The sequence below is a fragment of the Carica papaya genome, chromosome 6, assembly GCF_054855325.1.
Source record: "Carica papaya isolate Zhongbai chromosome 6, ASM5485532v1, whole genome shotgun sequence".
Taxonomy (NCBI): domain Eukaryota; kingdom Viridiplantae; phylum Streptophyta; class Magnoliopsida; order Brassicales; family Caricaceae; genus Carica; species Carica papaya.
Window position 1 is genome coordinate 3,181,644 of NC_142314.1, and position 22,167 is coordinate 3,203,810.

The 22,167-nt window shown below is 35.6% G+C and overlaps 2 protein-coding genes across 2 annotated transcripts; both read left to right on the forward strand.

Moving 5' to 3' along the window:
• The first annotated feature begins 11,782 nt into the window (after positions 1-11,782).
• On the forward strand, positions 11,783-14,793 carry LOC110816599 (COBRA-like protein 1). Its single transcript, XM_088222260.1, has 6 exons — positions 11,783-11,858; positions 11,976-12,076; positions 12,306-12,765; positions 13,483-13,642; positions 13,855-14,117; positions 14,345-14,793. The coding sequence occupies exons 1-6, from the start codon at positions 11,783-11,785 to the stop codon at positions 14,653-14,655; spliced, it is 1,371 nt and encodes a 456-aa protein (XP_088078386.1). The 3' UTR covers positions 14,656-14,793.
• Positions 14,794-18,257: 3,464 nt separating this feature from the next.
• Positions 18,258-21,700, forward strand: LOC110816481 (5'-methylthioadenosine/S-adenosylhomocysteine nucleosidase). The gene is made up of 8 exons (XM_022044690.2): positions 18,258-18,434; positions 18,538-18,601; positions 19,024-19,115; positions 19,545-19,651; positions 20,030-20,104; positions 20,489-20,563; positions 21,034-21,126; positions 21,308-21,700. Exons 1-8 carry the CDS (start codon positions 18,341-18,343, stop codon positions 21,503-21,505), a joined length of 798 nt encoding a protein of 265 aa, XP_021900382.2. The 5' UTR covers positions 18,258-18,340; the 3' UTR covers positions 21,506-21,700.
• Positions 21,701-22,167: the final 467 nt, after the last annotated feature.

The following is a 22,167-nucleotide window of genomic DNA, read 5'->3' on the forward strand; positions in this document are numbered from 1 at the left end:
CTCACATATGCCTCTAATAAATTTCTATTTAATACCAAGTACCTTACTTAATTTTAAAAGGAAAAAATCCAGTATCACCCATTTCATTTAAGCTACATACCTAATTTTTTTATTGTATTTACCCAATTTAGCTTTGCTCATTAGAAGAATATTGGTTAAAACAAATTTTTTCATAGTCCATTTCAAAAATAGAAATTCAAAAACTATAAAATAAGAATTTTATATTGTAAATAATTCATTATCGTATACTTAGATAGTGAATAAATATTCAATTATTAGATAGATTATCATATAGTTATCTAACAAAATTCAACAGGTCATCGTTTATATATACGTGATAACAAAATATCCGATTTCTAATAACAATTATAGAATAGTAAAGTGATTATGCTAATATTATGAGAGCAGATAAATATCAGTTTTTGCACATTCTTAATATTATTATGCTTATGAATTATCAACATTTAGAACAAACTTTAAATTACTTATTTATGTTAGTGATTATAATATGATTTAATTTTATGGGTATATTATTATTATTATTATTATTATGTATAATGCAAGAAGTGTACAAGTCTGGTATTAATTGGGCTGATAAATTAGAAGTGAAATAAATGTGGGAGTTTTAAGTCTGCGTCACTGCATTTAGGTGGCCATCAGAAAGTGTCTTGAGAACGGCGAGACATGTTATTTAATTTTCTGGGTGAGATGACTCTCCATCAATTAATGAGTTGGTTTCGTTCTTGGGAGAGTTGACTTCATTAACACAACTATAACTATAACTATATATATATATATAGTTATATATATCAAGGACGTAGTAGGTTTGAAATCGTTCTTGGGCTGTAAGCGCGACATGCACTGAGTAAGGCCCGAGATTCAAACCAATTCGAACAGTAATGTGACGATCCAGTCAACCACATTTTTGAGAAAATGCTCGGCGGAACAAATTCCTACACACCATTTTGAAAAAGTGTGCGAGCTCATCAGACATAACTTTTCTCTAGTGAACATGTCTAAGAACTTATGGAACACAAGTGGGTTCAACTGAATTAGGTAGAAGATGAGTAGCACTGGTTTGATTTAGACCGTATGGTTTAAAATTTTTGGTTTCAGACAAGGTAATCATGTGATGCAAAAAGATTAGAGGTAGTGGGATAAAGGTTGTAATAGACTGAGTTGGGTGAGGAATAGCTAAGGATATCGTGGGTGGGCAAGGTGGTTGGGGGAAGAACCAGTAAGTGGCAAATGAGGTGAATTGAGTAATAGAATACGTATCCTCGTAAAAAGGAGTTAATATTGACGTCGATTAGGGTTATAGCAAAATGAGTAATAGAATACGCATTATTTTATGAACTACTAATAGTTGTGAATCTGTAAACAAAAGAGTCAATTAAAGAAAATAAAATGTCAAATGTTGGAAGATAAATTAAATAAAGCATTTTCAATAAACCAAATATGTTCGGAAATATAAATTTTTAGAGTTTTCTAATCTACACGAAAAATAAGCAATTTGGTCAAACAAGTAACCGAGAAAAACATAAGGTGAGGATTTTTTGCTCTAATTTATGAGAAGAATATTGTTTGAGCTACGAAAAACATAAACAACCAAAAACACGGCGCTATAATTTGATATTTGATCAAATAGTTTTTGATGTAGAGAGAAGAAGCTGAGAATAAAAGCAGAAAGACGATTAATTAAGTAAACAATTGTTTGAAAGGTATAAGATCAATACTTATATCATTTTTTTTTTTTCAAAATTCGGTTTTATTTGATTAATTAGATAAAAATTATATAATAATAATGATATAACGATAATTAGATTCGGGGTCAGGTCTCCCGATTCTTTTTTTTTTCTCTTCTTCATGCCCAGCCTTTTTGTAGTAGAGAGAGTACCAGAAAGTTTGGTCTTTCCTTATATTAAACACCAGCTACTTGTTTTAATGTTGAATCATTTAGTTAATATAATTTGTTGTATCTAACCCTAATTTATACTAGAAATGCTCTCTTTATACTCATTGGTTTAATATAATAAATTTGTCCGTATGACTTTCGGTCACGTAATTTTTTATTCATATTAAAGAATTTTTCACGTAAATTTAATGTATTTTTTTTGTTTATTGATGACTGATAAGTAAATTTTATTGACTATCATTGTTTTTTTTTTTTTTTAATGTGAAAGATTGATTTTAATAGTTTACAGACAATTTTATGTTTAAGCTTGCCTAAGAGATCCTGGTGTATGTGTATATATATAAGAAATAATTATATATACCTTCTGTTGACAGTTAAGCCGCACCAGGAAATTCTGCTCCCTTATGGTCTAACATAGTTCAGCCTTGAAACCAATGAGCATGTACAAGAAACTCTAGCTGTTTGGAGAATTTTTATGATATACATCAATATGACCCACATTCAATATATACACATATATATATATATGATGTATTGTATGTATCTGTATGCTATATGCAAACTTATACGGTCGGGTTGATTCTAGTTCTATATATTATTGTCTTATATTTAAGGAAAGAATGTCATGGTTATCTCTGTAATACCCAATAATTTATTTTATTTTTATTTTTTAAAAAATAATTATTTATTTATTTTATTTTAATTTAACGAAAAAAAAAGGTAAAAATTTGTTAATGATTAAATTGAAAATAATTTTGAAAAAAATGAGTGAAAATTTAAGTTCTGAGAGTATTTTTTAAAGAAAAATCAGAAATCGGAGATCAAAACGCAATTTAAAAAAATAGTGTTACGTCAAATGCTCGGTCAGTAGCCCCGACCAACCAGGATGTGCCATGTGGCAGAGACACTGACACGGAAGGTCACGCGGGGAGGAGCCATGTGGGCGATTCGGGTACGCGCAATCGAACAGTTGAGATCTGTTCCTGCCCACACAAACGGTCCAGATTGAAATCGCGCACGGATAGTCCAGATTGAAATCGCGCACGGATAGTCCAGATTGAATCACGCACAGACGGCCCAGATTGAATCGCGCACGGATGGCCCAGATTGAATCGTGATGAACGGTCCAGATTCACTCTCTATTTAATCGCGATCAGACGGTCCATGTCAAAAGCGATAGACATATCATATCAAAAGCAGATGGGTATAAATAACCTCATCCGCACCTAAACCCTAACTTTAACCGCCAAAACCCCTCGCTGGAGAAGACAGCCCAGCCGCCGAGGAGCCAACCGCCGCCACTTGCCGCAGCACCGAAGTAATTTTCGACCGCCAAACAAGGTAAAAATTTCATCATTTGCTCATAATTTAATTTTAAACACGCCCATGACCAAATCACAGCAAAAAGACCGACCGATTGGCCGAAAAACACTGGCAAAGTCCGGCGGCGCCGCTGTAGGGTATTTCAAAAAACACTTCCAATGAGGCACTTCTCGATTTCCGTTCGATGTGATTTTTTCACCGTTGTGATCACCGTTTCCTTCTCTACAAGTTGAACAGAGCAAAACACCTAACCGCAACGTGAGTCGAAGGAGCCGCCGCACCGGAAAGTCTCGCCGCCGGTGAGTTTCAATTTTCTACATTTTTTCGGCCAACCGAGGGCCTTAAGTGTGTTTTCTCGCAGGAACTTATGCAAATTTAGCTGAATTCAGCCTAAAACGGCTGAAAATAGCCAACTCTAGGCCCTGTGACTGATTTTTAGGTTATTTGGGACATTTGTAGGTACTGTAAACGCGTTTCAGTTCCCGAAAAAAAATTTATGGACCCCAGGGACCGCCCGTAGATGCAGTAAACCATTTAGTTTTTTGGTATCAATCAAGTAAGGACCCCTCACCCTATTTCCTATCATGAAATTGAAGTTTGACTAAATGATAATACTATATTTTGTACAAATTAAATAGATGAACATAATTAATTACGGCTTGCTAATGGAACCCGAACCGGACATTGTTCTTTGTTGATTTCTATTGATTGATCTTGCAGGCTAAAGCATGATAGTTTCTAGTTTATCTATTTTATGGTTTAAATGCATATATAATAGATTGCATTGCCGGATGCATGTTTATTTGTTTATATAATTACGTTTGATTTGGTAACGGAGACTAAGGAAAAACAGGAAAAGGGTGTGATCTAATACACAGATAAGATGACAGCCTCACTAGATGTCCTAGGAGATGATGGACAGACCAGGTTCATAGGGAACCCTACCACGAATGTTGTCCCATACCGGATGGGGTATAGAGACTTGGTAATTTAGTGCTCATACCGAACGGGATATAGGGACGGCCCGTTTCACCCTCATATCGGACGGGGTATTGAGATTTAATATCTTGACACTCATACCGGATGGGGTATGGGGACGGCTCTGTAATTAAGATTGTTAAGGAAAATGGGTCACGTGTAGCAGGAACACCCATATGGATCCCCATGGATACTAGTAGGCTGGTGAAACGAGAGACAGTTATGATTTAATTTATTGTTAATGAATGTGAATTTATGATATGTTCTATGTTGCTGATCGTGCATGAAGTTGTGATCTGTATGATATTATTGCTTCTATAATTTGTTTTCATAAATTCCCAATGGTAAGTGAAGGGTAAATGATTTTATTTTTAATAAATGTATTAGTTTAAATTTAGTGCTCTATTAGTTGTTTTTTATTTTCTACTAACCTTTGCTTCTGTGCCGGTAATATAGTATGATGTCCTTACTAGACTAGTGTAGCTCATCCTTTATTTAACCATTTCAGATCAAGAGGACCTGGTTCCAGAGCTCGATCCGTAAGAAGATTACAAGTAGGTGCTAGATACTTTATATTTTTCTTTACTTTTCTCATTTCTCGTGTTTCCTTTAGAGAATTCATTTCGTAATATTTAGTACTTCTAAGTTATTGTGTAAGGGATGTTAATCTTAACCTTTTATTTTGCTTCCGTACTTAGTTATTATATATACTTCCTTTTGGATTTTCGGGGTCGTTACAGTTGGTATCAGAATTGTATTCCTCGGACCCGTCCCTTACACAATAATACTTAGAGAAATACCAAACCAATGAATTATCACTCAACCATTCCTTATGAAATGCAGGTACAGAGAGATGAGGAGAGGACGACCCCACTAAACCGAGCAGCCGGGGATGGTTCGCTTAGAGAAGATGTTGACAGGATATTTAAGATTCTGGAGAGACTCATTGCTGCCCAGCAGGGCCGAGAGGAGAGGAAGGAGCCACCTGACCCTCCCTCGCTACTACAGGTTGAGTCACCACTATAGTGAGAGGATCCTGAGTCACCCCAGTACGACCCTACTCCTCCATAGTATCACCCGGCACCACGGCAGTATGATCCGGTGCCCCAGCCACGGTACCGCCACAGTATAATTCGGTGCCCTTATCGTATCAGCAAGTACCACCACAGGGCCCCCCAGTCTATTCTCAGCCTGCCCCAGTCCCTTTTCCATAGGACCCAATTCCTCTCACGATTGACCCGGACTACATAGAGAGATACAAGAGACTAAAGCCATATACTTTTGTACGAGGATCCTCTATTGAAGATGTCAAATACTGGTTGGCAGAGACAGAGAAAGCCTTCAAGACCCTAGGGGTGACTTCTGAATAGAAGGTTACCCTTAGTACCTACATGCTAGTGGGAGAAGCAAACCACTGGTGGGAACTCAAACAGACCACCCTGCTTGTTCTAGTTACTTGGGAACAGTTCCTAGCAGTCTTTCATGCAGAGTACCTCCCAGAGCATCTCCGATATCTGAAGGAGATGGAGTTCGTCCAGTTGGTCCAGGGGAACATGACTGTGTTAGAATATGCTCGTAAGTTCCTGAAGTTGGACCGATACTCCCCTGAGACATTGTTGGATGAGGGCAGGAAGGCTAAGAGGTTCTACTTGGGCCTCCACCCAGAGATCAGGCAGCATTTGTTCGTGTTGGAGCTCAAGACTTATTCGGCCGTTCTGGCCAAAGAACAACTAGTGGAGAGGAGCTTCCACAATCTCCTTTAAGCAGCAGGGAACCTTAGACCCTCAACCCCACCCCGCAGACCAGCACCTACTGCGTCTATCTAATAGAACAAGAGACCCAGGCCGGTGATCCAGGCTCCAGTGGCAGGACGTGGTAAGATCTGTCAGCATTGCGGCAGTGATCATGGGGACCGGCCCTGTTACCGCCTCAACAACACCTGTCGCATATGTGGTAGTGTCCAACATTATGTGAGAGAGTGTCCAAGGAACCAGAATCATGACAGACCTCCTATCCAGGGCAGGACTTACAATCTCACCCAACAAAATGATGAAGCCAACCCGAACGTGGTACAAGGTATGTACATTATCTATAACTCTTTTGCTCATGTTTTGATTGATACTGATGCATTACATTCATTTGTTTCACCTATTTTTGCATCAAAATTTAATGTATTACCTAATAAACTTAATTCTATGTTGTTTGTGTCTACTGCTGGGAGTATGACACTATTGGAAGAAGTTGTCTACAGGGCTTATGTCATAGAGATAGCAGATAGGAAATTGAGTATGGACCTAATAGAATTAGACACTCAGGATTTTGATGTAATTTTAGGAATGAATTGGCTAGCAGCGTATCACGTTACCATAGATTATTTTAGTAAGAAGGTTGTATTCAATCCTCCTAATGAGGACCATTTATAAATTAATAAAATTATTTAGTACTTATTCCTTGATGACAAGTTTTCTTATATGTCGAGTACTTTAACCGTACTGTTTTCTCTAACTAGGCAAACCAAAGAAAAAGAATTGTATTCAAGAGATCCGGTAGTCCGAGACTTCTCAGATGTATTTCCGGATAAATTACCTAGACTGCCAGTGGACAGAGAAGTCGAATTCACCATAGACCTATAGCTAGGCACCCAACCTATTTCGGTTGCTCCTTACCGCATGAGCCACGTTGAGATGGAAGAACTGAGGAAACAAATCACTAAATTGCAGGGCTGTGGTTTTATTAGACATAGTGTGTCCCCTAGGGTGCCGGAGTCACTTTTGCCAGAAAGGGAGATGAAACGTTGAGGCTATATATTGATTACAGAGGATTGAACAGAGTCACAATCAAGAACAAGTATCCCCTTCCCAGGATTGATGACCTCTTCGATCAGTTGCAGGGTGCACAAGTCCTCTCCAAAATAGACCTACGTTCAGGTCACCATCAGGTGAAAATCAGGACAAAAGACATCCCCAAGACAGCTTTTCGAACCAGGTACAGACACTATGAGTTCATAATCATGCCATTTGGGCTAACCAACGCCCCAGTCATCTTCATGGATCTGATGAACAGGGTCTTCAGACAATTTTTAGATTAATTTGTTATCGTGTTCATCGATGACATCTTGGTTTATTCAAAAAGCAGAGAGGAACATGCTCACCATCTAGCTCAGGTTTTGCAGGTTCTCAGAAGAAAGAAGTTGTATGCAAAGTTGAGTAAGTGTGGATTTTGCCTTGAGTAGACCACCTTCTTAGGACACATCATATCAAAGGATGGAGTATCACTGAACCCTGAAAGGGCTGAAGTGGTGCTCGGCTGGGAGAAATTGACATCAGTTAAAGAGATCCGTAGCTTTCTGGGAATGGCGGGCTATTACTGCAGGTTTGTTGAAGGATTTTCTAGTTTAGCTGTTCCCCTGACCCGGCTCACAAAGAAGAATATCAAGTTTGAGTGGAATGAGAACTGTGAAAGAAGTTTTTTAGAACTAAAGAAGTGGCTGACTACTGCACCTGAACTGGCCTTACCGAGTGGATCGGGAGGATATACAATTTACAGTGATGCCTCCTATCTAGGCTTAGGTTGTGTTTTAATACAGCATGGGAAGGTCATACCCTATGGGTCCAGACAGTTAAAGAGTCATGAGAAAAACTATCTCACCCATGACTTAGAGTTTGCCGCAATCATACACGCCTTAAAGATTTAGTGTCATTATTTATATGGAGAGACCGTTCAAATCTATACCGATCACAAGAGTTTGAAACACATATTCACTCAAAATGATCTCAACATGCGTCAGAGAATGTGGATAGAACTTCTCAAGGACTATGATTGTGACATTTTATATCATCCGGGTAAGGAAAACGTGGTAGCCCACTCAGCAGAAAAAGTGTAGGTACATTAGCCTATGTAATGGTTTCAGAATGCAGACAGATTAGGACCACACAACACGTTTGACTTTAAGACTTGAAAAGAGTCACATATTTGGGTCATCTGACCATTCAGACTGAGTTAATCCAGAGAATAAGGGAAACTCAGTCAGTCGATCCCTCCCTAGTAGCCCTTTCATGTCTTGGCCCACGAGCCTCTTTCACTCCAAGAGGATTTATCCTACGAGGAAGTACCAGTCGGCATTGTGGATCAAAAGAGTAGATTACTCTGCAACCGAAAATTTTTTTTTGCAAAGGTCATATGGCAGAACCACACACCGAGGAAGGCTACATGAGAGTTAGAATCAGAGTTTAAAACCTAGTATCCCCAGCTGTTCGATTGAGAGTGAGAGACAAATTTGAGTGACCAAATTTCTTTTAAAGGTGAGAGAGTTGTAACACCCAATATTTTTTTTATTTTTATTATTATTTTTTAAAAATATAATTATTTATTTATTTAATTTATTTTATTTTATTTTAACAAAAAATGGGTAAAAATTTGTTAAGGATTAAATTGAAAACAATTTTGGAAAAAAATGGTGAAAGTTTGGATTCTGTGAGTATTTTTGAAAGAAAATCGAAAATCAAGGGTCAAAACATAATTTAAAAAAATTACACCACATCAAATGCCCGGTCAGCAGCCCCGACCAACCAGGACGCGCCAGGTGGCAGAGGCGCTGACGCGGAAGGCCACACGGGGGGGAGCCATGTGGGCGATCTACGTGCGCATGATCGAACGGCTGAGGTCTGTTCCTGCGCGCACGAACGATCCAGATTAAAATCGCGCACTGACGGCTCAGATTGAATCGTGCACAGACGACCCATATTGAATCGCGATGAACGGCCCAAATTCACTTCCTGTTTAATCGCGATTGGATAGTCCAAATCAAAAGTGCTGGACGGCCCAGATCAAAAGCATATGGGTATAAATAACCCCATCCGCACTCAAATCCTAACCCTAGCCACCAGAACCCCTTGCCAGAGAAGATAGTCTAGTCGCCGGGGAGCTGACCGTCGCCACCCGCCGCCGCACCGGAGCAATTTTCGACCGCCAAACGAGGTAAAAATTTCACTTTTGCTCAGAATTTAATTTTGAACACACTTATGATCAAATTGGAGCAAAAGGACCGGCTGATTAGCCGAAAAATGCTGGCAAAGCCCGGCAGCGCCGCCGCAGGGTATTTCGAAAAATGCCTCCAATGAGGCACTTCTCGATTCCCGTTCAATTTGATTTTTCTACCGTTGTGATCATCGTTTCTTTCTCTACAGATTGATCAAAGCAAAACGCCCAACCGTAACGTGAGCCAGAGGAGCTGCCACACCGGAGAGTCCTGCCGCTGGTGAGTTTCAATTTTCTATGTTTTTTTGGCTAACCAAGGGCCCTAAGTATGTTTTCTTGCATGAACTGATGCAAATTTGGTTGAATTCAACCAAAAATGACCGTAAACAGCCAACCCGAGGCAGATCGTCGTCGTTTGCAGCAGCGTCGTTGCTAAAGCATGGCGGAGCCGCCGTGCTGGATTTTTAAAATTGGCCGAGTAAGTCCTGAGATTGATTTTTGAGTTATTTGGGACATTTATAGGTATCGTAAGTGCGTTTCAGTTTCCGAGAAAAAAAATTCATAAAATCTAGGGATCGTCCGTAGGCGCAGTAAACCATTTAGATTTTTAGCATCAATCAAGCAATGACCCCTCACCCTATTTTCTATCATGGAATTGAAGTTTGAATAAATGATAATACTGTATTTTGTACAAATTAAATAGATGTGCATAATTAATTACAGATTGCTAATGGAGCCCAAACTGGACATTGTTCTCTGTTGATTTCTGTTGATTGATCTTGTAGTCTAAAAGCATGATGGTTTCTGGTTTATCTATTTTATAGTTTAAATGCATGTATTATTATCTTACTTGACTACTGTTTGATTTCGAGATCTAAGATATGATTGCATTGCCGGATGCATGTTTATTTGTTTATGTAATTATGTTTGATTTAGTAATGGAGACTAAGGAAAAACAGGAAAGGAGTGTGATTTAATAAACAGATAAGATGACAATCTCACTAGATATCCTGGAAGATGGTGGATGGACCGGGTTCATAGGAAATCCTACCGTGAATATTGTCTCATACCGGATGGGGTATGGAGACTTGGTAATTTGGCACTCATACCGGACGAAGTATGGGGACAACCCGCTTCACTTTCATACCGGACGGGGTATTGAGGTTTAATATCTTGGCGCTCATACCGGACGGGGTATGGAGACGGCTCTGTAATTAAGATTGTTAAGGGAAAGGGGTCACGTGTAGCAGGGACACCCCTATGGATCCCCGTGGATGCTAATAGGCTAGTGAAACGAGAGACGGTTATGATTTAGTTTATTGTTAATGAATGTGAATTTATGATATGTCTTATGTTGCTGATCGTGCATGAAGTTATGATTTGTATGATATTATCGCTTCTATAATTTATTTTCATAAATTCTCCAATGGTAAGTGAAGGGTAAATGATTTTATTTTTAATAAATGTATTGGTTTAAATTTAGTACTCCATTAGTTGTTTTTGATTTTCTAACAACATTTACTTCTGCGCCAGTGATATAGTGTGATATCCTTACTGGACTAGTGTAGCTCATCCTTTATTTAACCATTTCAAATCAAGAGAATTAGGTTCTAGAGCCCAATCCGCAAGAAGATTATGAGTATATGCTAGATAATTTATATTTTTCTTTACTTTTCTCATTTTTCGTATTTCCTTCAGAAAATTTATTTCGTAATATTTAGTACTTTTAAACTATTGTATAAGAGATGTTAATTTTAACATTTTTATTTCGCTTCCGCAGTTAAGTTATTATAATACTTCCTTTTGAATTTCCAGGATCATTACAATCTCAAACTTAAAAAAAATTAATCTTAATAATATAAATTAATAGGAAAATTAGAAATTAAAATTATCATGAAATAATTTCATGTAACTCAATATAATGTAAAAAAAAAAGGAAATGTACTTAAAGCAGTTCAATATTTTAAGATAAGATGTCAAAACATATTTCATAATAATTGAATGTATTGATAATCGTGTTTATTATAATAGTTTAATATTTATAAAATATAATAATTTTATAATTTATTTTAACTTTATCCACTCCATAAATGTACATTTTTCTTTATAATTGTTATTTATTATTTTAAGTTGGTTTTAACCGTTACGAATAGATGAGAAAAACTTAAACGTTGAGTCATCTACTTAATTAAAAAATTAACATTTAATAATTTAAATAATTTTAAAAAATATTTTTTTAAAAAAAAGATTTTTTTTTTAATATTAAGAATCACCAATCATATTGGTGCCATTGAGTTTAATTTTTTTAATAAATTTATAAATTTTTAATTAAATAATACACATATATAAATAACAATATAAAACGTAAGCGCTTGATATGTTTTAGAAATGAAGAGATTATTTTTATTTGGATAATTTTAAAAAATATTAGGTAGAAATTATAGTTTTTGAATTTGTCCAAGTTCATCATTGATATTTCCAATGCTTGTCTCTCCTCGTTCCTACAGTTTCTGAAACCATTCTTTTGTCTCATACCTTGAACTATATTAACTTCTACCCTTCTCAACTTGTTCATCTCCAAACAAAAAAATGGAATTGACCCTTCATTCCACACCTTCTCTTTTACTCAGACTGCTTCTCTTCATTGCTATCTCCACTTTCTCAGGCCAGTTCACTCACTACTACTCTTCTTTCTTCATATACATACATATATACTTATATATATATATATAGATGTAGGAATACTTTCTCATGTAACAGAAGTTCCTGTTTACTGATTGAGGATTTTCTTCTCCACGATCAGATTGCTACGACCCCTTGGATCCCAATGGAAACATCACAATCACTTTTGACATTCTTCAGTACACCCCTGATGGTTATCAGGTCAGTTTATGTAATATATATACAACACATATATTTATATGCTTTGTGGATAAACATCACCAGTCAATACATGATACAAAATATATTCAAACAAAAGGAAAAAAGATACAAGATTTAACTTGGCTCGGACAGAAAAAGACTTTCTACTATAATAAAAGTTGAAAATACATCATTATATTCTCATGCATAATATATACAGTCAAAAGTCTCAATGTCTGGTTTATTGTAGGCGAGAGTGAGCATCAGAAACTATCAGCAGTACAGGCATGTGGATGAACCTGGGTGGAAGTTAGGGTGGCGATGGGCGGACGACGAGGTTATCTTGTCTATGTCCGGTGCTTTCGCCACCCAACAAGGCAACTGTTCTGATAATTTCAAGTACCAGCAGACACCACACTCCTGCGAGAGAAACCCGACAATCATGGATCTCATGCCGGACGCCTGGCCGGAAAACATGTCGGAGGAGTGTTGTCGCGGCGGCGTTCTTGCCGCCTGGGCTATCAATCCAAATATGTCGTTTTCGTCATTTGAAATCGAAGTTGCCAACTTGGGAGCCAACTACACTGCACATCCGCCGGGAAATCTCACGTTTAAGGATCCGGGTCCGGGTTACACATGTGGTTTACTTGAGGATGCTGATCCTTCTGTTTCTTGGGACGTTGGAGGTAGAAGACAAGTTCGAGTAAAACGTAATCACTAATTCTTAATTCTCTCCATAAACTTTTTTAAATAATTATGTTTTTGACATTGTTTTTTATATATATATATATATATTAATTAAGTCCGGCCAGCATTCTTAATATTAATTAACTTTTATGCCCTCATATAATAATTTGTATTAATCATAATCCAACCATTAGAACATATATGTGCATTAGTGCTTATAATTAATAAACACTTAAAATATGCAACACTCACTAATTAGGTAAAATTATTTGTTTTATGCAAAATAAATTATTGACCAAAAAAAATTTAAAATATTTTGAAATTATTTATTTAGTAGAAAACATATAATTTTTTATTTAATTAGTAATTTTATATATTTATTAAATTTTATCATGAAATAAAATTAATATTTTAATAAAGAGCATTATAATTAAATAGTATCGAAATATTAGTAACCTGAATTTGTGTCATATTGAATATTGTGATTCTTCTCGACACAATATATCTAATTGAAATTTGAGTTTCAAGTTTTTGATTAACAATAGTTTGGGTGATAACATTGAGAATTAGACTATGCCCTTGTATGTATATTATATATATATATATATATATATGTATATGTTATATAGTACACTTGTGTGAATGTTACATATATGTTATGTAGTTTTGATGATCATTATAATAATAATGTTGTTAAATACCCAACAAATTATTTTTTTTAATCTTTGAATCTTGATTAGGAACATGGAAATCAACATGCACTTACTCAAGCTTTGTGGCCAACAAATTGCCTGCGTGTTGTGTTTCACTCTCCACATTTTACAGTCCCATTGTCACACCTTGCCCTAACTGCAGCTGTGGATGTAGAGATGCAGATCCCACCACACTTTCTTGCATAAGGTAATTAAAACCCTTCCTCATCAAAATTAAATAACAAATCATATTGGCTTAATTACAAAGTAATTAATGCTTGAGTATAAATATAACTACGGTATTTCACTAGGTATTTTATGTTAAAAATAATTCGGTTGTTCCATAATAAATATATCTATCAATTTTATTCAAGTTTCTTGTATATATTCTTTATCTTATATTTTTTTATTTGAACGCAGAGAAGATTTTTCTTTATCGAATTCAGATCTTGATAATAATCTTAACGTAGTACAATGCACCGATAATATGTGTCCAATTAGAGTTCATTGGCACATTAAGAATAATTACATGACCTATTGGAGAATAAAGTTAACCGTCTCAAACTACAACTACAAGCGGAACTACTCAAATTGGAATTTGCTAGTGCAACATCCTGCTTTCAACCAATCCGCAACAGTATATAGCTTCAATAGCAAATTGCTCCCTTCTAATGGGTTTTCAGGTATTCGAAGTATATAGTTATTCTTTTTTTTTTTTTTTTATTAATAACTTTGATTCAAAATACTAAAAGTTTGTTTTAGTTTACCTTAAATTTTGATAGAAGTTATTTGTGTTATTTATTATTAATATACATATATTATTTAATTAGTGAATGTATATATTCTCTCCTAACAAAAACTATTATGTAATTTACCTTCGTATTGAATTATGAGTTATGAACTTTTGTAGACATTGATGAGGTTGCTCTATTTTGGGGGATAGATTTCTACAACAGTGAACTGCTAAATGTTGATGAAAACAAACTTGGATCAGTGACTACAGACATACTTCTGGAGAAGAATTTAGATATATTCACATTTAGAAACGGATGGGCTTTTCCACGCCGAATATATTTCAATGGTGAAAATTGTGTGATGTCTCCTCCAGATAATTTTCCAATGCTGCCAAATAATAGCTTCATATTAAAATCTATTTGCCATCACTTCCCCCTCCTACTTGTTATTCATCTAACTCTCACAAATCTACTTGGTTGGTTCTAATCAAATATGAAAACTAAGTTGAGGTAGCTCATGTATGATTTCCTAAACAATTTTTTTAACCATATCATCTCCATTAGTTTAATTTGCTCTGTTATATTGGAGGTAAAATGGTTAAAAAGGTGTAGATATTTTTTTTGGGCATAGAGTGCAGATAAGTTCTTAGTTTTTTTGTGAATTTCCTTTGTTATACAGTTTTGTTCTTTAAACAGTTACAAATATAAGAATAAATAAAATAAGAACGAACAATATATATGTATATATTGATTTAATTTGTTTTTCCGATCATGTTAACTGTTTCATCTTAATGCAATTGATAGAAAGAAAACGAAAAGGTAATAAACTTAAAACCATAATACATGAGATCTTAACTACTTCTAAATGTGTAACACCCACCTAAATCTTTTCTTTTATTATTAATAAATATAATTTTTTATTTTATTTATTTTATTGAATTTTATTTTATTTTAATTTAATGTAAAAATGGAGTACAATTGATGGATGATTAAATTGAAAATAATTTTAGGAAAAATGGGGTGAAAAATTAGATTCTGATGTATTTTTGAAAGAAAAATTAGAAACTGATGGTAAAAACGTAATTTAAAAAAAATTTGTCACGTTAGATGCCCGGTCAGCAGCCCCCACCAATCGGGACGCGCCAAGTGACAGAGGCGCTGATGCAGGAGGCCACGCGGGGGGGAGGGTCACGTGGGCGATCTGCGTATGCGCGATCGAACGGCTGAGGTCTGTTCCCGCGCGCACGGACAGCCTGGATGCACTCCCTCCCAAACGCAGTCGAATGGCCAGATTAAAAGCTATCGGACGACTTAGAGTGAATCGCGATGGACGGTCCAGATTGAAGCGTGATGAACGGCCCAGATTCACTCCCTATTTAATCGCAATCGAACGATCCAGATCAAATGCGATTAACAGCCCAGATCAAAAGCAGATGGGTATAAATAACCCTCATCTGCACCAAACTCTAACCCTACCGCCAGAACCCCTCACCAGAGAAGATGACCCAGCCGTTGGGGAGCCGACCGTCGCCACCCACCACCGCATCGGAACCTTTTCCGACTGCCAAAAAAGGTAAAAACTTTTCCTTTTGCACGAAATTCAATTTTAAGTTCACCCATGACCAAATCAGAGTGAAAAGACCGGTCAATTGGCCGAAAAGTATCGACGAAGCCCGGCAGCATTGCCGCAAAGAATTTCACAAACCGCCTCCGATGATACCCTTCTCGATTTTCGTTTTGCATAATTTTCTACTGTTGTGATCACATTTTGCTTCTCTACAGGTTGACTGAAGCAAAACACCCAACTGCAACGTGAGCCGGATGAGCCGCTGCACTGGAGAGCCTTATCACCGATGAGTTTCGATTTTTCATGTTTATTCAGCCAACCGATGTCCTTTAACGTGTTTGCTTACAGGAATCGATGCAAAATTGGCCGACCCGAGGTGGATTGCTGCCGCAGGCGGCGGCACCATTTAAAATTGGCCGATTTTTAAAATTGGCCAAGTGAGTCCTGGAACTGATTTTGGGTTTATTTGGAATATTTGTAGATATTATAAGCGCGTTTCAGTTCCCGAAGAAAAATTCATGGAACCTAGGGACTGCCCGTAGGCGCAGTAAACTGTTTAACTTTTCAGCGTCAAATCAAGTATGGATCTCTCACCCCATTCCCTATCATATAAATGAAGTCCAAATCAATAATAATATGGTATTTATGCAAATTAAATAAATATGTATAATTAATTACGGATTGCTAATGGAGCCCGAACAAAAAATTATTCTATATTGATTTCTGTTGATTTATTTTATAGTCTAAAAGTATGATAGTATCTAGTTTATCAATTTTATGGTTTGAATGCATGTATTATTGTCTTACCTGACTACTGTTTGATTTGAGATTTGAAACATGATTGCATTACCGAATGCATGTTTATTTATTTATGTGATTATATTTGATTTGGTAATGGAGACTAAAGGAAAACAGAAAAGTGGTGTGATAAAATAAACATATGGAATAGCAGTCTTACTAGATATACTAGGAGATTGTAGACGGACCGGGTACATAGAGAACCCTACCGTGAACGTTGTCTCATACCGGACGAGATATGAAAACTTGGTAATTTGGCACTCATACCGGACGGGGTATGGGGACGGCCCACTTCACCCCTATACCGGACGGGGTATTGAGCTTTAATGTATTGACACTCATATCGGACGGGGTATGAAGACGGCCCTGTAATTGAGATTGTTAAAGAAAAGGGTTTGCGAGTAGCGGAGACACCCCTATGAACCCCCATAGATACTAGTAGCCTGGTGAAATGAGAAATATTTATGATTTGATTTATTGTTAATGGATATGAATTTATGACATATTCTATGTTGTTGATTGTTCATGAAGTTATGATCTGTATGGTGTTATTGTCTCTATAGGTTGTTTTCATAAATTCCACTATACCAAGTGAACGGTAAATGGTTTTATTTTTAATAAATGTATTAGTTTAAATTTAATGTTCTATTGTTTTTTTTTTATACCAACTTTTACTTCTGTGTCGGTGATATAGTGTGATATCTTTACTGGGTTAGTGTAGCTCATCCTTGATTTAACCATTTCAGATCAAGAGTACCTGGTTCCAGAGCCAAATCAGCAAGAAAATTGCAAGTAAATGCTAGATATTTTCTATTTTCTATTATTTTTCTCATTTCTCGTGTTTCTTTCAGAGAATTAATTCTAAAATGTTGTTTTGTACTTTTAAATTATTGTGTAAGCAATGTAAACTTTAATCTTTTATTTCATTTCCGTACTTAAATTATTATATATTTCCTTTTAGATTTTCGGGGTCGTTACAAAATTACAAGAGAGTTTTAAGATTTTGGATATAATTAAATACAACTAATTAGTCTACTAACTAGTTTTAAAAAAATTACAATCTAGTCAAACAAATACTATTTAATTCAATTCAATAGATTAATTATAAAAGTTGAAATTATTATTGAAGCATAAATCAAATTTTCTTTAATATGACACAAAAATTTTCTATAAATAATACGAAAATGTCAAAAAATGAAACATTCCAGATCAAAATAGAGAGAGAATTTGATTAGTCAAGCTCATTAAATCGCGATTTATTTAACTAGGTTAAAATTCTTTAATTATTTCAAAAATTTACCTGCTTTTTTGCTTTAGTAAAAAAAATTTCATAATTGATTAATGATTAATGATGATCGTTTTATTATAAAAAAAAAATCAGTTTATTACTTTTTAAGTTTAATTATTATATTAATGTTTAGTATAGATTACGTAATTTTCTTTTCTTGATTTAAAAATCAATCACCTCATTTTTTTTAATTAATATCATTTTTTAAATAATTTTAATTTTTCAAATAAAATTTATTTTTTGTTGTCTTATCTTAAAAACACAATAAAAATTCACTCCAAAAATATATAATAATCTCTAAGTGAACCAAGCAAGTTTTCTTTTATGATACAAATTAGCTTACAAATTATTTATTTAAAAATTATGACGTAAGCAATGTATTTTCCCCGTAGCCCGCTTCTCATTGGCCCCCTTATTTTAAGGCGAGCTCTATACGTCGACGATTTTCTCTTCCCTTGGATTTTCCAGGAAAATTATAAGACAGCCAGCGGGAAGCCAAAACGCCGGATAACAAGAGGTATGGCTCCTCATGGCGAGGGATCGGACTCTGCAGGGGAAACCATGATTGCTCAAGACGAGAAGCAACGCATCTCAACCGTCGTCATCGTCATCGGTACTCTTCATTTGCTCTCTCTATATCTTTATGTGCAGCCAAGTATCTAGAGCTGTTCTTCTTTTCCTAACTGCTAGGGTTTTGGGTTTTGATTGAGTTGCAGCTATGCAAACCGAAGCGCTGCCTTTGGTCAAAAAGTTCAATCTAACAGAGGACAACGATTCATTGTGCGGTTATTTTGCTTCATTTAATCTTCTTGTTCGTTTGTGTGTTTTTTCTTTTTTCAATTGTTTTAAGATGACAGTTAGGGTTTACTACCATTTTTCTTTGCTTTTTCTTTTTTTTTTTTTTAATGGAAAAAGATGGTCTTACAGAATTTTTACTACCAGTTTTCACTAATTTCTGATAATGAATACTTGCTGCCAGAATTTATCAATTTTATTAGTTTTTATTTATAAATTAAACTGGCATCTAGACATGTTACATTAATTAGTGATGCTGTTTGCAGAAAAGTTGATTTTTTTTTTCAGGTATTCCTTTCACAAGGTTCTGGTTTAGAGCTTGTTTTGGGTATTTGAATTAACAGCTTTGCCTGATGAACTAAGTGGTTATTGATGTAATCTCTCTCTGTATGAACACAATGTTGCAGGTTTCCAGAAGCAGTCCCTTGGGTCCGGTACCGTGGAACTTACAAAGACCTCAATGTCAATATAATTTGGCCAGGAAAAGATTTAACTTTAGGTAAGCCTAAGTCTGTGATTCTGCCAAATTGTTCGGAAATCATTTCAAAATGATTGATTATGCATTATGGCTGCTTTATGGCTGCTTGTAGATCATCATATGCTCTTATTAACTGCCTCATGTCGATAGTAGAAAAGGGCAGAACGTGCATTTGGCAACTCCAATTGTCATGATAGAGCAAAACTCATAGTAATGATTTTATTCTCTTAGCTGCGTGTCTTGTCAAGCTAGATTTCCCTTGTTGAGTTAGTTTAGGCAGTCCATGATGTAGCTGTGTAATTTACACGGACATATTGAAGTACCTATGATGGATTCATATGTTGAAGGCAGAGGTATATTATATGCTTGTAGGAAATAGTTCTTGACGGCCAAAATGATTAGTTTCTGTTCTTAACTCTGTTGCTTAGTCCTCATATTAATTCTTTTCAGGGGTTGATAGTGTTGGCACTCTTCCTGCATCTCTTGTGACTTATTCTTCTATCCAAGCATTCAAGCCAGATCTAATCATAAACGCAGGGACTGCTGGTGGCTTTAAGGTGTGTACTTTTCTGTCCTGCTTTCTGCCACTTAGCTCCCTTTTCCTTTTCTTTAAACCTTCTGACGATATCTGGGAATTGAAATTATCCTGGAGATATACCCTTTTTCATAGTTTTTGGGTGTTCATGATGATTGCTGGCACCATAGAGAGTTTATAATTCGTATTCATATCTACAACCCTGTTCTTGTTGACATACTACTTGAACAGTTGTTAGTAGCAAAGACTGCAGCCACCTTTATAAGTTTTTAAGTTATTGAATTGGTAAGTTATAATACAAATGAATAGAGCTCAGTGTGATATTTGAAGAAGCAGTCTTCTTTTTCTATTTATAGGATCTGTTGTAAGTTCTATATAATTGATCTTTTATTATTTCCAGGCTAAAGGAGCAAACATTGGTGATGTCTTTCTTGCTTCAGATGTTGCTTTCCATGATAGAAGAATCCCTATCCCTGTAAGTTACTTTCCTACTTTTGAGCTTCTTATAGATGGTTAACAAGGCAAATGAGCATGTAAAATAAGGTTTATCCTGCCTCATCTATAACAACTAATTTGTGAAACATGATTCTGAAGCTCACAAGTCAATGGCTAGAATCTTTTCTCCATGAAAGTGGTTATTTCTTGTTCTTAATGTTTGTATTTAACAAAATTCTGCAAATTACTCTAACAAAGCTCCTAATCAAAATTTGGATACTTCATATTTCTTAGTGAACCATGATATTCTCAAATGTAAAATTTCCTGCTTAATAAGTATCTTCTCTTAAACCTCAATCAGTTTTTTCAATTAGCAACATCATTTTTCAACAAAAATTGCATCTTCTTTGGGTGTTTTCTGCAGGTTTTCGATCTATATGGAGTTGGTTCAAGGCAGGCCTTCTCAACACCCAATCTACTGAAGGAGCTTAACCTAAAGGTGTTTTTTCTATTTGTTTAAAAATATGTGGTGCATAGGCTTCCATATTGAAGGGCTTCTTTTCTTTCCATTTAGAGGACCCCAGCTTCTCAAACTAGCTTCAACATTCACTGATAATTTCTGATATCTTTTAACAAGTACTTGCATAGTTTCTGGTTTTGCTTTGGTCACTCTTCCTAAAAAGGTGAAACATATTTCATAACTGTTTTGATTTTATAGAGAATGAACATATTACCTGGAACAGATGGATCACCATTGAAGCTGGCTGTTTCTGAGGCTATTTTGCTACTAATGTGGTTGTCCATGAATTCTTGTGATGTTGTTGGTCTATTACATCACATACAAATATGTGGACACCAGCCTACACATTGAAACATCCACTCACACACAAGGACGGGAGAAATTTGTGTCACTGTGTAATTTGACAACTGGATCTCAAATGCATTATCAATTACATCTCTTATCCTCAGGTTGGCAAATTGTCTACTGGTGACTCTTTGGATATCTCTCCCCAAGATGAAGCAGGAATTACTGCAAATGATGCTACAGTTAAAGACATGGAGGTAAGTCCCAAATGCCTGGTTTTAGAATTTACGTGATTACCAGCATGGACTTCATTCAATATCCATCTCTGGCTGAGGACTTCTTTGAAGCTATATGCATTAATCCCAATTTTTTTATTATGGTCAACTACTTGCTTCTTGGAAGTGCCAGGTCTTAATTTCTTGAATCACTGGTTTCCAGGGAGCAGCTATTGCCTATGTTGCTGATATTTTTAAAGTCCCTGCAATATTTGTAAAAGCTGTGACAGATATAGTGGATGGTGACAAACCAACTGCAGAGGAATTCTTGAAGAATTTGGTTGCAGTGACTGCTGCCCTTGATCATGCAGTCACTCAAGTCGTTGATTTCATCAATGGAAAATGTCTATCTGAACTTTGATATGTTATACCATCATTATTAATTGTTGAGAAATTATATAGATATGGCAAAATTATCTCATAAACTATAGTTCCACCAGGAATTCAGTTTGGTTTCATATGATTGATTTAACGGGAAAACAGTTGATAACTTCTAGCCTGAGAATGTACAGACTTCTGGAATCTGGATGAATGATGCCATTCATTTACTTGTCTAGCATGAGCTTTTTCGCTGTAATTTATGCTTTACCAACAAGAATATGGGTCATTGAAAAATTTTCTCCTTTGGCATCAATTAGCATTTGAAATTCCTTTAGGACTATACTAAGAATCAGGTTTTTAATTGTTAGGTCGTAATTTTTAAAATCATGTGAAGGTATATTTCAACATGTATCCTTTGACTAGCATGTTTTTTTCTTTTAAAAAGGGATTTCCTTGTAAGAGTTACAATTTCCTTGCTCACTGGAATTATATAGCGGTAAATGATTACTTGAATAGTAAGTAGAATATACCATCATTCCAATTGAAAATTTTAAACTTGCAAAATTTTTATCTTACAAATTTTGACAATTTAAATAAATCCTCGTAAATATTTTAACATATTTATTCATGCAATCCCGGAACTCGAATCTTTCACCAAACTTATACCAACAATTATTAAAATGACGAAAGCATAAGAACCTT